This window comes from Erpetoichthys calabaricus, chromosome 4, assembly GCF_900747795.2.
Source record: "Erpetoichthys calabaricus chromosome 4, fErpCal1.3, whole genome shotgun sequence".
NCBI lineage: Eukaryota > Metazoa > Chordata > Cladistia > Polypteriformes > Polypteridae > Erpetoichthys > Erpetoichthys calabaricus.
Window position 1 is genome coordinate 288,614,147 of NC_041397.2, and position 14,907 is coordinate 288,629,053.

The following is a 14,907-nucleotide window of genomic DNA, read 5'->3' on the forward strand; positions in this document are numbered from 1 at the left end:
TATCACTCACCTCAAGACTTGATGGCTGCTTCCTACTCATGCGTGTGTGACAACAGATATTAGTAATGATTATTGTAAGTTAATCATATCTAATTAACTTTATTTATTTCTCTACAAAATTGTTGTCTGGGTTAAATCATTTTTACACCAATTTAAAAATGTGAAGATTTCCTTGCAAAAGTGCTTCATTCCAGCCAAGCATAAATAGCATCGCTTTGCTGCCTGGAGAATCTTCCCATTTTGTAGCTCTGGCCTCTCATTTTTAAATTGCCATTCTACGTATTATAAAGTGTTATCACACCTAGTTTGTCTGAAGAGTATTTTTTTTTTGTATTCTGGTTCTTTTAGATAGATGTGAACACACAAGTCACACTTTAGCATGAATCAAAGCAAACTGGCCTAAGTTCCTTTAGAAACGGTTGTCTTGGCACAGTACCAAGTGAACCCTGGAGCGGTTTATGTGCTGTATGAATGTTGTGTGACACAAGACCAATTTAAGTAGAGGAAAAAGCGTGCATTATGGGATATGTTTCAGCCAGTATTTAGGCAATCTCAGTATGAGAATAAATACGCACACCTACAAGTCAATCTTAGCACCTGATTCAGCGTCAGAGCTTCTTTTTCTCTCTCACTGTGAGAAAGCAGTTGACCACATTAAAATAAAAAGAGAGATTAAATTAATTTGTGATCAGGTAGATCAAACCACACATGACATTGGTGAATAATGAATGCCCATTAAACAATTAAAGCCCATAATCTGTACCAAAAGAGTGACATACTTGGGTGGGCATCCTCTCAATGCGATTGCACTTCAGGCATGATGCGGTCACTGGAGGGACACATTAACTTTAATACTATTGTAATAAATGTTAATTAAACATTCTCAAGTGGACATTATTAACAAATATTTACAGGCTTGATGACTATTGACATGAGATTTAAGGTAAACTAAATAGAGGATGTTCATATAAAAGGTTACCGGATAGTCAATACACAATATTATACAGTGAAATAATATGCATGAATGAAATTGAAGCACGTCATTGTATGCTCTCACCAGTGCTCACCATCTTTTTTACAGTCACCTAGATAGATTGTGTCCTTTCCATAGCATACAAAGTAACGCACCATTTTCATGTACAGTAATCCCTCCTCCATCGCGGGGGTTGCGTTCCAGAGCCACCCGCGAAATAAGAAAATCTGCGAAGTAGAAACCATATGTTTATATGGTTATTTTTATATTGTCATGCTTGGGTCACAGATTTGCGCAGAAACACAGGAGGTTGTAGAGAGACAGGAACGTTATTCAAACACTGCAAACAAACATTTGTCTCTTTTTCAAAAGTTTAAGCTGTGCTCCATGACAAGACACAGATGACAGTTCAGTCTCACAATTAAAAGAATGCAAACATATCTTCCTCTTCAAAGGAGCAAACAAATGAATAGGGCTGTTTGGCTTTTAAGTATGCGAAGCACCGCGGCACAAAGCTGTTGAAGGTGGCAGCTCACACCCCCTCCGTCAGGAGCAGGGAGAGAAAGAGAGAGAGAGAGACAGATAAAAAAATCAATACGTGCCCTTCGTGCTTTTAAGTATGCGAAGCACCATGCAGCATGTCGCTTCACGAAGCAGCTGCACAGAAGGTAGCCAAGGTGAAGATAATCTTTCAGCATTTTTAGACGAGCGTCCGTATCGTCTAGGTGTGCGAACAGCCCCCCTGCTCACACCCCCTACGTCAGGATCAGAGAAAGTCAGCGCAAGAGAGAGAGAGAGAAAGTAAGTTGGGTAGCTTCTCAGCCATCTGCCAATAGCGTCCCTTGTATGAAATCAACTGGGCAAACCAACTGAGGAAGCATGTACCAGAAATTAAAAGACCCATTGTCCGCAGAAATCCGCGAACCAGCAAAAAATCTGCGATATATATTTAAATATGCTTACATATAAAATCCGCGATAGAGTGAAGCAGCGAAAGGCGAAGCGCGATATAGCGAGGGATCACTGTACTCTTCTAGTTATCAGATAATATGATTACAGAACCATGTTTATTAATAATAATAATTCATTACATTTATATAGCGCTTTTCTCAGTACTCAAAGCGCTATCCACACAGGGAGGAACCAGGAAGCGAACCCACAATCTTCCACAGTCTCCTTACTGCAAAGCAGCAGCACTACCACTCCACCACCTGTGAGGACATTAAACAAACCGTGCAGTTCTTGCAAGTACGCGGATGCACTTGTCAACACTTCATGATTTTTCCCGGGAAAAAGATCATTTCTGGCAAATGAAAGAAGTCCATGACATGACCATGAGGTGTTCATTGCTACTTTTGGTTGACCTGAAAGTTTGCAGTGTGAAACACAATTGAACTAAATGGAGATGGAAACAAAGCATCTAATTGTCTCCCAGTTTGGCACAAAGCAAATGGACTACGAATATGAAAACACGTTTACTCATTTGGTTTCCACATCAAACTTTCATCACTTATCGTGATGCAATAAAGAAAATCTTCCCTTTCAACATCATAGCATTCCAGCAGTCATGTGTAATTTTTCGGTCTTTCATCTGTAAGTGTCATTAGCTGGTGAAGGCAAATCATTGGACGTTAGTTTGATAGAATTGGGGTCCTTTGGATCTTTGAATTTTAGGAATAGGAATGGGGTATTCTGTGACCCTGTGTTTGGATTCAGCGGGTTGGAAAATGGATGGATGGATGGAATGGGGTATTAGTTATTAACCACTATCCAGAGCATAAGAGACAACTTTTGAGATTAATTGGAGTGCTTATTTTATAGATGCTTGTTCATAACATCATACATAAATGTAACATTCATGTTTATAGAACCTACTACATTATTCTTCCTCAATGTTCAAGCCTCTTTTTTTTTTGCAGTAACCAACACTTAACACTGGTAGGCAGGTGTTGTCTTTCTTGTGAGATGAATTACAGGATTTTTTCAACTGGAAAACTACAAAGAGTTTGTAAAAGTCATATTATAATAGAACATGGATATATGGGGGAGATGTTATATTTTTAAGCCCTAATTATTAGGGCTCTAGGGGCCCATGAAGTGAACACCAGTGCTCTTGAGAGCTCAATAGATCCTTCATTACCTCATTGTAATTTCTCTTCAGATCTCGGTGAAGAATCAGGAATTGCTTAAATAACAGCATGCTGTTGCTTTTTACTTCCTAGGTATTTCCATGTATGAACCTGCTTAATAACTTCATCAGTTTGGCCAACTGTAAGTCTCTGTAAACGTCAGAGTTGACATGATGGAAAGCATTTTTCTCCCTTCAGCCTAAGTGACTTGGCAGTTATGGATGGTTCTGTTTTTGAAGATTCCATGCCAGAAGCTGTCTATTTGTTTTTGAGTTGACAGTTGCTTTATTTTTGTGTTTTGAACATTGATTTTGTTATAGAATCTTTTCATGTCTTTGTTTTGATAATAAAGATCAATTTCTTGCTGCACCAAGATTTTACTTGGAGCAAATGTTAATTTACAGTACGTAGACTTTACTACAGCTCCCACATTACATTACCACCCCCTGGATCATTGACACCAGAAAAGATAGATCTGTGCAGTGGTGTCAATAAAGCAAATAATAATAATAAGTTGGCATCATCATCACAAGAGGAAGGGCATAGGACCTCACAAGTGTCTCCATATACACTACTGATCATTATTACTGGAATTTACGACTTTCTACGGTGTAATATTGTCCAAGTTGTACTTCAGAGGGTGTAGTAACTCAGTCTGTTCCAACTCTGCTTTAAGACAGATGGGTTTGAAGTAATCGACACAAGTTAGGACACCTGTACAAATTGTTTGCTTCAACTTGCAAGGCTTCTTGTACTCTGATTGCTGCAGAACATCTGTAAGTTGTGACCTATTAAGTGTTCCCTGAAGAAGACCCATTTGTAATATTCTGATATTTCCTTTTTTTCGTGTTTGCTAACCTAAACTTTAAATTTAAACCCCTGGCAGTTTACTGCTTACCTTTTCACCATTTAGGTTATCCATTTGCATTTCAGCTGATTAAATTTGAAGAAAAACTGGAAAAACTGAGGTGTTCTAAAACTTTTGATCGGTAATGCATATAGGTGCTGATCCATTGGCTACTCTGTAAGCCAACATCAAGGATTTGGACTTTATACAAGCTGCTATAGGGACCCAATGTAGTGATCTGAAGAGAGGAGTGAGATGTGTCCACCTCGAAATGTGCTAATGCATTTTGATTCATCTGCAGTGACATAGTCTCAAATGATATTACTTCCTCCAACAGAGAGTTGCAGTAGTTCAGATATGACAGGACCAAAGCCTGGGCCAGGAGTTGTGCTGGATGTTCTTTCAGATATGGTCTAATCTTGTGTATATTGGGTATTTGTGGCCTTTTGGTTTCAGTAGTTTGAAAAAGTCTTGCCATTTTCCTCAGACCCCACTCATTTTTCCCTGAGACTTGGCACTCGTTGGGTGTTTTCGCTTATCTCCCCGTTTTCTTTAACTTCTATGAGACTCAAGTATGTAAAGTCGCAGATTTCTAATATGCTGGCACTTCCACTTCATTCACCAATACATCTTCATCAATCTAAAGTTTTGTCAGAGATTATTTGTGTGTTAACAAGAAAGTAGACCCAGTAAATTGTGTGTGTGTTTATATTACAGTGCTGTATTGTACCATGGATTCAGAAAGTATTCAGACCCCTTCACTATCCTTTTTCATACTTTATTTTGTTGTAGATTTAATTTTAAATGGATAAATTTGCCATGTTTAACCATCAAACTACACTTAATAACACAAATTGAGAAAATGAAAACATGATTTCAGAAGGGTTTGCAATTTTATTAAAAATCAAAAACTGAAATCTCTCCTAAGTGTGAGAGACCCTTTGCTAGGCATTCCAAATTGTGCTCGGATACCTCCTGTTTAATTCTTTAATTGAGATGTGTCTAGAGCTTGATTTAGTCCATCTGTGGCAAATTGAATCGATTGGACGTCATTTTGAAAAGCAAACGTTTACCTGTGTAAATAAGGTCCACAAGTCACACTGAATGTCAGGACAAAAACCGAGCTATGAACTCCATGAAGTGGCCTCAATAATTGGAAATAGGAAGAAGTTTAAAACCACCAGGATGGAAATCTCAGCAGCATTGCATCAATCAGGCATTTGCAGGAAAATGGCTACATACAACACTGCTCTGATAAAACAAAATGTGAACTCTTTGAGCAGAACTACTAGCACTGCAGTCCTGACAAAGCCCAGGCACTGCTTACCACCTACCTAATGCCATCCTTAGGGTGAAGCATGGTGCTGGCAGCATCACGCTATGGAGGTGTTTCTCAGCAGCAGGGACAGAGAGATAGGTTAGAATTGATGATGATGAATGTAGCCAAAGGCCCTTGAAGTAAACCTTCTCCAGAGTGCACTCGACCTCAGAGTTAGGGTAATGGCTCACCCTTGAGCATGTTCGTGACCTGAAGCATAAAGCCAAGACAATGCTGGGTTGTCTTTGTTACAAGTCTCAAAGCCTAGGCTTAAACCCTACAAAACATTTGTGGAGGGACTTGATGATGGAAGTTTACAGATGCCTCTCGTCCACTCTAATGGAGCTTACTAGGAAAAATGGGATAAACTGTTCAAATTCATGTGTGCAAAGCTTCTAGAGACTTACCCAAAAAGACTTGAAGTTGGATTTGCTGCTAAAGGGGCTTCTAGAAAGCACTGAATTAAGCATCTGAATGCTAAAAGAATGAGAGGTGTCAGTTTTGATTTGTAATAAATTTGAAAACATTTTTGATAACAGGTTTTTGCTTTGTGATTATCTGTTAATAATTGTAGATTGATTTACAAAAATGGCAAATATATCCATTTAAAATTAAATGTATAGCATATTAAAGTTTGCAGAAAGTGAAAGTGTAGCAGTCCGGTACCGCTAAGATTCACACCGTCAAGAAGACGGTGATTTATTTATTTTTATGGTGGAGATTCCAGGGACGCACCCAGCCTTGGCCCGAACCGCACGCACTCACAAAGACAAAAACAAAGCAAACCGGTAACCAAACAGCAAATAAAGAATGCAATGAAAACAACAATACCACCCCTGTTCCCCTTACGGCAATATTACATTAAATACACAAAGCACAAACAAAACACGCACAGCAAAATCCATGAAAAAATGCAACGGATGAAATGAGAGATCTGCACGTTGAATGGAAATGTAAAGACAGTCCTACCGGTAGTTCCTGAAATGGTGAAGACGGGTGGACGGGTTCAGAAGTGCTCCTTTCCTTGTAGGATGGCCATGAATCCACTTACAGTCCTCATGTACACAGGCAGACAATCCAGACCTCAACAACGAAACAATCCAAGACAAAACGATTAAGTACAGGTAACCCAACAGAAGGCAGACAGACAGGAACTTATAACGCAGATTACAAAATACACCCCTCCTACTTTTGGTCACTGGCTCCTTTTTAAAATCCTTGCTGACCTCCTTTGACCCCAACAGCCCCTGCACCCTCGACAGAAGACCAATCAGAGCCACTTCAGGGACTGCTGGAAGATGCAGTTTTAACTTCTAGTAGTACCACTACAAAAGGATCTCAATACTTTCTGAATCCACGACTATCTATCTATCTGTTGTAGTTGACGGCTGGGGCCCTTGCTTGGCCGGGACGCCTCCATGCTGTAAGGACTGGGGAAGGGAGCGTATCCAGAGCATTACCTCCCCTGGAGCGCTAGGTGGCAGGGTTGCAGCAGTGCCTTGGACTCCCACAGGGCTCTATGGGGCTTGGAGTGTGATACAGCCCTGTTGGGTTTTGTGGGCGCCGCCAGGAAGTGCTGCAGCTGAGCCCATGTCTTCCACCACACCTGGAAATGGAACAACAAGAACCTGGAGCACTTCCGGGTACCTTATAAAAGGAGCCAGCAGCCACTACTCCGGGAACCAAGAATTGAGTGGCAGAAAACAAAGCTTGTCAGGAGGAATGGAAGAGAGAGAAGGCAAAGAGAAGAAGAGTGTTGTGTGCTTTTGTTGTGCTGAGCTGTGCTGTACTTGTGGGAAACGGAGGGAGGCGTTTCCCACAAGGGAAAAAGAAAAAAGAAAAATGTGTGGGCTTGAACTTGTGTCCCCCGCCTGTCTGTGTCAGGTTTGGGTGGCAGTGCAGCCACTGGTGGTCCACACTCTGTCTGTCTGTGTCTGTATGTATGTATGTATGTATGTATATATGTTGGGTTCTAGTCCAAGTGTCTGTTAATGGCATTTTCATTTGATAGCCATGATTCAGCCAGCTTTCTGGCACTCTTACTGTTGGCCCTGAATTTTACTTTCACAGTGTCCCAGTTAAACGTGGGATGGCACCGTGCTATTCTTGTACATGTGTCTTTTAGATGTTTACGAGTCTTTTAGATGTTTGTTCCACGTATACTGCATGGAATGCTGTAAACTGTGTTTCTTGTCTCTGTGGATGACATTTGGTTTTGGCATTGAAAAGGACGGACTGTAATGTTTCTGCTGGTTTGTGCTCTGTCTTGATGGCAGATCTGAACAGGACGCATGCTCTACTTTCTAAAATGCCACAAGGATAAGGGAGGGTGTGGTAAGTGCGGTGGAGGACCAAGTTGGAGTCTACTGTTTGCTGAGGACTGGGGCATCTCCTATGTAACCGTTTATGTGATGAAAGGTCGTTACTGGAAAAGTGTATATTTTTTAGTATTGGAATCCTTATGATAAACACTCATAATTAAACCGGTGTGGTTACCTCATTCAATAGAAATTTCAAAAGAAACCTATGTATCAATGCATTTCTTTTTCTATCATGAACTGGATTGTGGGGAATACTGAGTTGATGTGGCTGTAGAATTCACTCAGCTGGTTACTTTTTAATATGACGAATGTGTCGTCGATGCAGTGTATCTAGAGTATAAGTTTGTATGTATCCTGCCTTATGTCTCTTGATGCTTGGATAGTCTCCATCTCCTCATGAATTGTTGACTTAAATGTTGTAACATACTGTAAATGTAACATTTTCAGACTTTCTGTTCTTCCAGCAGCATACTAAATAGCACAGTTAGCATAGGCTGAAATTTGTAATTTCTGAATAGAGCATTTAAAACCCTCAGGATGGTGATAATTCAACAAATAATATATTCCTTGACTAATTAATGCATTTTCTTGTCAAGGTTCATGACACGCTGTTCATTGAGGAGTAAATGTTTTGTTAATGTCATGTTCAGTGACTGTCAGTGTAACTAGAGGGGAGATGATTCACAGGTCATTTGTTGTGACATATAACTGTAAATCCGTGGCACAGACAGGCATAGGGTCTCTTATGATTGTTGAACTCTAATCCAGAAAAGTATTAAATAAATGCTTCTTCAGTCAAGCGCACTTGCCTTTTTGAAGATGGCATGATAATAGTACCCCTCAGCTGTTAACAAAACACGTGAACCAAAAGTGATTTTGTCATCCTTGATAGTACTTTATCTTTCCAATGTCACATTAATAACATCACCCGGTCTGCTTACTTCCACCTACGTAATATTTATCGCATCCGCCCCTTCCTCACTCCCCATTCTTGTTCACAGTCTTGTTACTTCTCGTGTGGACTATTGCAATTCGCTCCTCTTTGGTCTCTCTAATAAATCTCTCCATAAGCTTCAGCTAGTCCAGAATTCTGCAGCTCGCATCATTACTCGAACCCTGTCTATTCACCATATTACTCCGGTCTTGCAGCAGCTTCATTGGCTCCCGATTAAGTTTCAAATTGATTTTAAAATTCTGCTGTTAACATTTAAGGCCATTGATAACCTCACCCCCTCCATATCTGTCCAACCTTCTTCATGTTGCCATTCCCTCCCGTAACCTTAGGTCCTCTTCCTCCATCCACCTTCCCTCTCGCCCATCTAACCACCATGGGGAGCAGAGCATTCAGCCGTTCTGGTCCCAAGCTCTGTAACTCACTACCTACTGAGCTTAGAAATATCGAATCATTTTCAACTTTCAAATGTAAACTTAAAACCCATCTGTTTAAGATGGCTTTTTCTTTATGATTACAGTGGCTTTGTTTGGTTTTAATTTTTATATTTTCTGTATTTTCTGATGTTTTAAGTTTTGTTTGTAATGTGCTTTTTTATTTATTCTTTGTTTGGTGTACTTGAGTGCTTAGAAAGGCACCTTGTATAAATAAAATGTATTATTATTATTATTATTATTATTATTTCTTTGATATAAGAGGCACGGTGATCAAATGTCTCAAGCGTCACATTGTAAAATGGCCTCAGTAATGTTTCTGTTTTCTGTTTCATTAACTGCTTCCATCAAATTAATTCATTATATAGTGCTGAATGAAATGTATTTTGAAACCACTCTTTTGGATTGCAAGAGTTACATTTAGCAACACCAAAAGAGCAAAAAGTGTTAGCAGTCTGAAAATAAACTTAAGCCAAACCAGAACTTCACTAAGTCTGGGCCTCAGAAACAGGCCTCACCCCAGGCAGCTTAGACCCAAACTCTCAGGCTTTTAAAGTTCAGAAATTTAAGAATGCCCACAAATGTCCTTCAGGGGTAGAGCGTAACTTTAAATTTCTGGCCTTATTAAGAAAAATAAAACACAACTACTTCATACTTCAATACTTTTTTCTGCTTCTTCCTGAAGTATTTGTGTTCATCTATGTTTCTTTTCTGGGTTTTTCAAACCCAAGGAATCTAATTTTAGCATTCATTTCTTATATTAAAACATCCTGATGTTTTGGTTTTTCTCTGGGAGTTGCCATTTTCTGACTTTGTGTTGTCTGTTTCCATAGTAGCATTCCCAGAATTCTCCAGGGCTGTTTGGCGGATGACGTCTTCAATGCTACCATATAAAGTTCAGCAAGTTGACCGTCTCATTATCTGTGATTGGAACATCCCGTGCATTAGTGCTGATTGTTCTTTTTGGATTATTTTCTGGCAAATAGAGCCTTTGTTAAGTTCTTGTTAAGTAGCATTAAGCAACTGTAGTAACAACCTCATTTTGTGTGTGTATTTTGGCTCACATTACATTTTTTTTTTTTTTTTTTTTTAATATTTTTATTTTATTGATTTTCATTGTAATCATTCCATACAAACAGATCAATTTATAACCCAACAAATTTGAAGACTAATCAAACCCCACCCCTGAGAAGGAGAGCTTAGCTAAAGGGAAATTGCTTAAGGCTTTTTAATAAGGCAACATTAAACAAAAGAAAGGGAGAAGTAAATATCTATGTAAATAAGAGATGGAGAAGGGAGTTAAATGCGATAATAGTTATTTCTCTTATTCTAAAATAATATTGATTAAATCCTGCCATGTTTTGAAAAAATTTTGTACCGATCCTCTAACTGAAAATTAGATTTTTTCCAATTTCAAATAATATAAAACATCGGTTTCCCACTGACTTATAAGAGGAGAGTTAGGATTCTTCCAATTTAACAAAATAAGTCTGCGTGCCAAAAGTGTAGTGAATGCAATCACCGTTTGCTTGTCCTTCTCCAATTCAAGTCCATCTGGAAGAACACACATTACATTATTTTACCACCAGTAATGGCGCACTGCACGACAACGTGCAGTGAATACACTCGACTTGAGCATTCCTAGTTTTCCTCCTCTTTCTTTCTCTGTACGTTTAGCATTCATTTGCTCAGAGGTTGATGCCCTTGCTTCCTGAGCAGCTCTTCTTTTCTCCACCCTAGCGGCCCGCTTCTTTCGTTAGTATCTTTTCACATTAAAACTGATTAAGTCAGTGTTTGTGTTGCAGTTGCTTAGTATGTTTTCTTTAATTTTTCACTTAAGCTGGCACTTAAGTCTTCAATCTGACTCAATAATGATTTAAGGTATGAAGAGGTAGGGGAAGTGATGGTGAAGGTGGTAGGGAATGAGAACGGCGCCTGTACGCATGCACCACATGGCCACTGCCGAGAGTTGATTCTACAATAAAATAAAAAGAGGAATAACTTTGGAGGTCAATCATCACCCAGAAAGTGGACAGCAGACGTCACGTAGTATATGTGTACCAAATTTCAGGTCAATAGTTCCAATGGTTTGCGAGCTACAGGTGATTTAAAATCCTGGACAGACAAACAGACAGCCTCAGTACCGTATTATATATAAAGATAGTAGATTCCTTTTTGAAGTTTGTTTATTATTTTCATGTAAATTAAAAAGTTTTATTTTGTTACCGTTCCATTTCTTTGTTTATGTGTGACATGGAGTATGTGTCACGTGACCGTACTTCACGGTATAAATATGGTGCTAATCACTTTACATGTTGTGGATTAAACTCTTGCTCTTCAATTTATAATGTAGCTAGCTTATATGACAGGTGAGTCCTAGCATTAGATTTCATTTTTTTCATCTTTTACTCAGATTCCAGTTTTGGTTGCCTTATCCTCTGTCTCTTTGGCTCTGACCTGGCTTTCTTTTCTCACCATGATTTAGTACTGAACAGTCCGCAAATACCCTTAGATTTGTGTGTGTCGTAACAGCAACTAGCAGACACACTGAAAGTAGCCTTTATTCTAAACTGTGATTGGTGCTTTGCAAATCTTATTAAGTCCACACACAGAGTATCATCTGTTAAGGTCCGGTTACTTATTAACTGGCCAGTAGACCACTAAAGAAAGTGTCTGTCCTAAAATGTTACCCAGTTAAGCCCTCCTCTACTGCTACATTCTACATTGGGGACATACTGTAAAAAAAGACAGTATATGAAAGAACAAGACATAACAAAAGATATTCTTTCTTAATTTGTTTGTTTTTTTAAAAAGATTTCATATTACAGGCCTGAATTCTAAATTATTCCCTTTTTTTTTCTCTTCCAGTTGCTGTTATTCTCCCTATGGAGCGTATGCCCAAAGCAAGCTTGCTCTTGTCATGTTTACTTATCATCTGCAACAACAGCTTCTGACTGATGGGAGCCATGTGACAGCAAATGTGGTGGACCCCGGGGTGGTGAACACTGACCTTTACCAACATATCTCCTGGCCAGCCAAGCTCTGCAAGTGGATTGTGGCCTGGTTCCTCTTTAGGGTACTGTTTCAGGTTCTTTCTTTGATGCATTTTATGCCAGTTAGACAGTTTATTTGATCCACCCGCTCTTACATGTACAGTAATTCACTGCTCAGTCTGTGAAGATATATGTACAGACAGAGCTGTATACGCCACTTCTTCCTCGTCTGTCTATATTATGCGAGGCTGCAATAACAGAGGCTGTTGATTCAGAGTTTTGACATGTGCTGTCGTGTGTTAAAACTAACATTATAATCTGGAGATTATTCAGGACTTTTTATTGTCATGCTTTTATTTGTATCTGTAATAATGTTGAAATATTTTATGTTTATGTTTTGGCCTCAGTGTTGTGGTCCCATTGTTCCTGGACACAATCATGTTGTTTTCATTAGCAAGACCTGTTGCTGCTATGCGACAGCTGGCATCATGGCACATGATGTCACCAGGTTTTCATTATAAAATGAAATTATATTACACCTTGGTGGGTCAGAGACACAACCTAAAATTCTCATTATAGTTGGAAAGGACATCCTAGTTTGATTAGTTCCAAAAAATGTTTGACTTTATTTATTGCCTTTTTCACTATGCACTTTGTTTTGCCATCTTGGTTTCGATATCAGATTTTCTCACTAGATATTCCTGGTTTTGACCATTGCCTGCATTTTCACTATATATAGTGAGATTTCTGAGATCCTGACAACCCCCAAACTGTGCTGCATGCTGAAACTCTGTTAACGCAGGCAGGGATTGGTTGTCCGCCGCCAGTGCAACTACAAGTTCACAGGCTCACCACATAACACGTCTGTCACCCGGTGGTGACAAGGAGAACATTTAAAACTGACTGCTGACCTGTCTCCTCTTTTGTGCCAGAAGGTTATGTGTTCTTTTGATTTGAAAAATTCTCACTGTCTCTTTTTGAGTACAGAATCTTGGATCAAACTTTTCCAAACTCGAAATTATTGATTCAGAGAACAGTTTGCTGAGTTAGCTTCTGATCTTTATGACAGTTTATTTGGCAAGAGTCCTTAGGTAAATCAAGAAAAACCCCAGTCATAAAAATGATGAAGCCATTGTGGCTCCTGTGTGGATTAATGCCTTCTTGTGGCATTCACTTCCCATGACTTAAATTTGCTTGCCTTTGGTCCTCGCTTCCTTTTTTGCTTGGTTGTTGCCAAATTTCACCATATATACTATATATATATATATATATATATATATATATATATATATATATATATATATATATATATATAAAATCCTAAGCCTAAAATTGCAATGATTTTGTGTAACGATTTTATGTGATGTTTTTATGTCACACTTTAAATTGGGCTTATTTTAAAACCTACATATATATGTTTGGTATCATTCTTTTCAGAGTTTATCGAACTTTAAGGTGATGTTGTTAGATTTTCAGATTCTTATTCCGTTTTTAAATTATAAACTAAAATATATCAAGAACTCATGTTCTGCGATGAGACTTTGTGACAAGAGATTTAACTACGCCCGGGGCCAGAAATAAAAGACAAAAAGTAGGACAGCTGCTGTACAGGCTTTTAAATGTTGAAAGTACTCTAAAAGATGCAGATCACGTGGTGCAGCAGGCCAGCAGCTGATCGAGCAAAGAGGAGGTTAAAAAAAAAAAACTGTCTTTGTTCCCATTGTATCACCGTTTAAGAGGGGGTTTCGGAGGAGCGACCGCATCTCCTTGGGGTGCGTTCAGCCCCCCTCTTCACAACGCAAGCAGCAGAGACACAAAGTGGCTGACATGTAGCACCGGCCGGGGGGATTGGCGAGCAGGGGGCGACACAGACAGGCAGATACGTTCAAGTCACCCACAACACGTTTATTATACATTATTTACAGTTATAAAAAGTGCACCACAAACCCCCAAAGTCCTGGCCAACACAATGCCTTATCTCTTCAGGCCGCCTCCTTGCCTCCTCCAGAGACCTCATCATTCTCCTCACCCAACTCCAGCCCTGAATGACAGGAGGTGGCCCCTTTTATAAGCACCCGGATGATGTGCTCCAGGTGATTCTCGGCAATCTTCCACCGACACACCCCAGTGTGGCGGAAGTGCCGGCTGCATCCCAGGAAGCACTCCGGGTGTCCCTGCTTCTCTTCCCAGGGCTGCCAAGGCATCGGGGAGCCCCCTGGCGGTGACCACGGGCCCCTACAGGGTTGAGCTTCAAAGCTCCATACCCGTGACCCCCAATGCAACCAGGGCGATTGCCCCCTCGTGGTCTGGAGGAGGCGCAAGCCCTCCTCCTGTCCTCCTGGGCGTCCCGGCTGGGTGCCACAATGTATATATATATATACCGTATCTACTTGTGTACCACACGCCCTTGTGTAAGACGCGCACCCTAATTTTTACAAAGAAAATCGCGAAAAAAATTTGCCCCATGTACGATGCGCATTGTGATTGTATAGGAAGCGTTTAGGGCACGCCCTGCCTGGGATTTGTTCCTACCTTGTGCCCTGCACTGGCCGGGATTGGCTCTAGCAGACCCCCGTGACAATGTGTTAGGATATAGCATGTTGGACAATGACTGACTGACTGACTGACGAAGGTGGTGTCTGGTACAATTTTCTTCACATTCATTCTAAGTACATCTGACTGCAGCCTGCGGAATGAAGCAGGGCGGATTTTTGGGGCAGGCCTGGATGTAGGTGATTTACAATCACAGTCATTCATTCTCACAGCTGATGTGTTCAGTCATCTTATCATGTATGTTCCTCAGTTGTCTTCTCAAATTATCTTTGCTATACTGAATTAAAAAAATGTGAAATGATGAAGTGTGGGTAAACAGCTTTATTAAATGGTGGTTAATGAAGGGGCAATGTCTTATTAGGGTTTGTTTTGATGACTAATGTTATT

At 39.9% G+C, this 14,907-nt stretch overlaps 1 protein-coding gene across 1 annotated transcript in view; it reads left to right on the forward strand.

Moving 5' to 3' along the window:
• dhrsx (dehydrogenase/reductase (SDR family) X-linked) overlaps positions 1-14,907 on the forward strand; it is a 443,758-nt gene that overhangs the window by 323,597 nt on the left and 105,254 nt on the right. Inside the window, exon 6 of the mRNA XM_028800889.2 lies at positions 11,843-12,050. Coding sequence (XP_028656722.1) covers positions 11,843-12,050 — 208 coding nt within the window. The remainder of the gene's footprint in view (positions 1-11,842; positions 12,051-14,907) is intronic.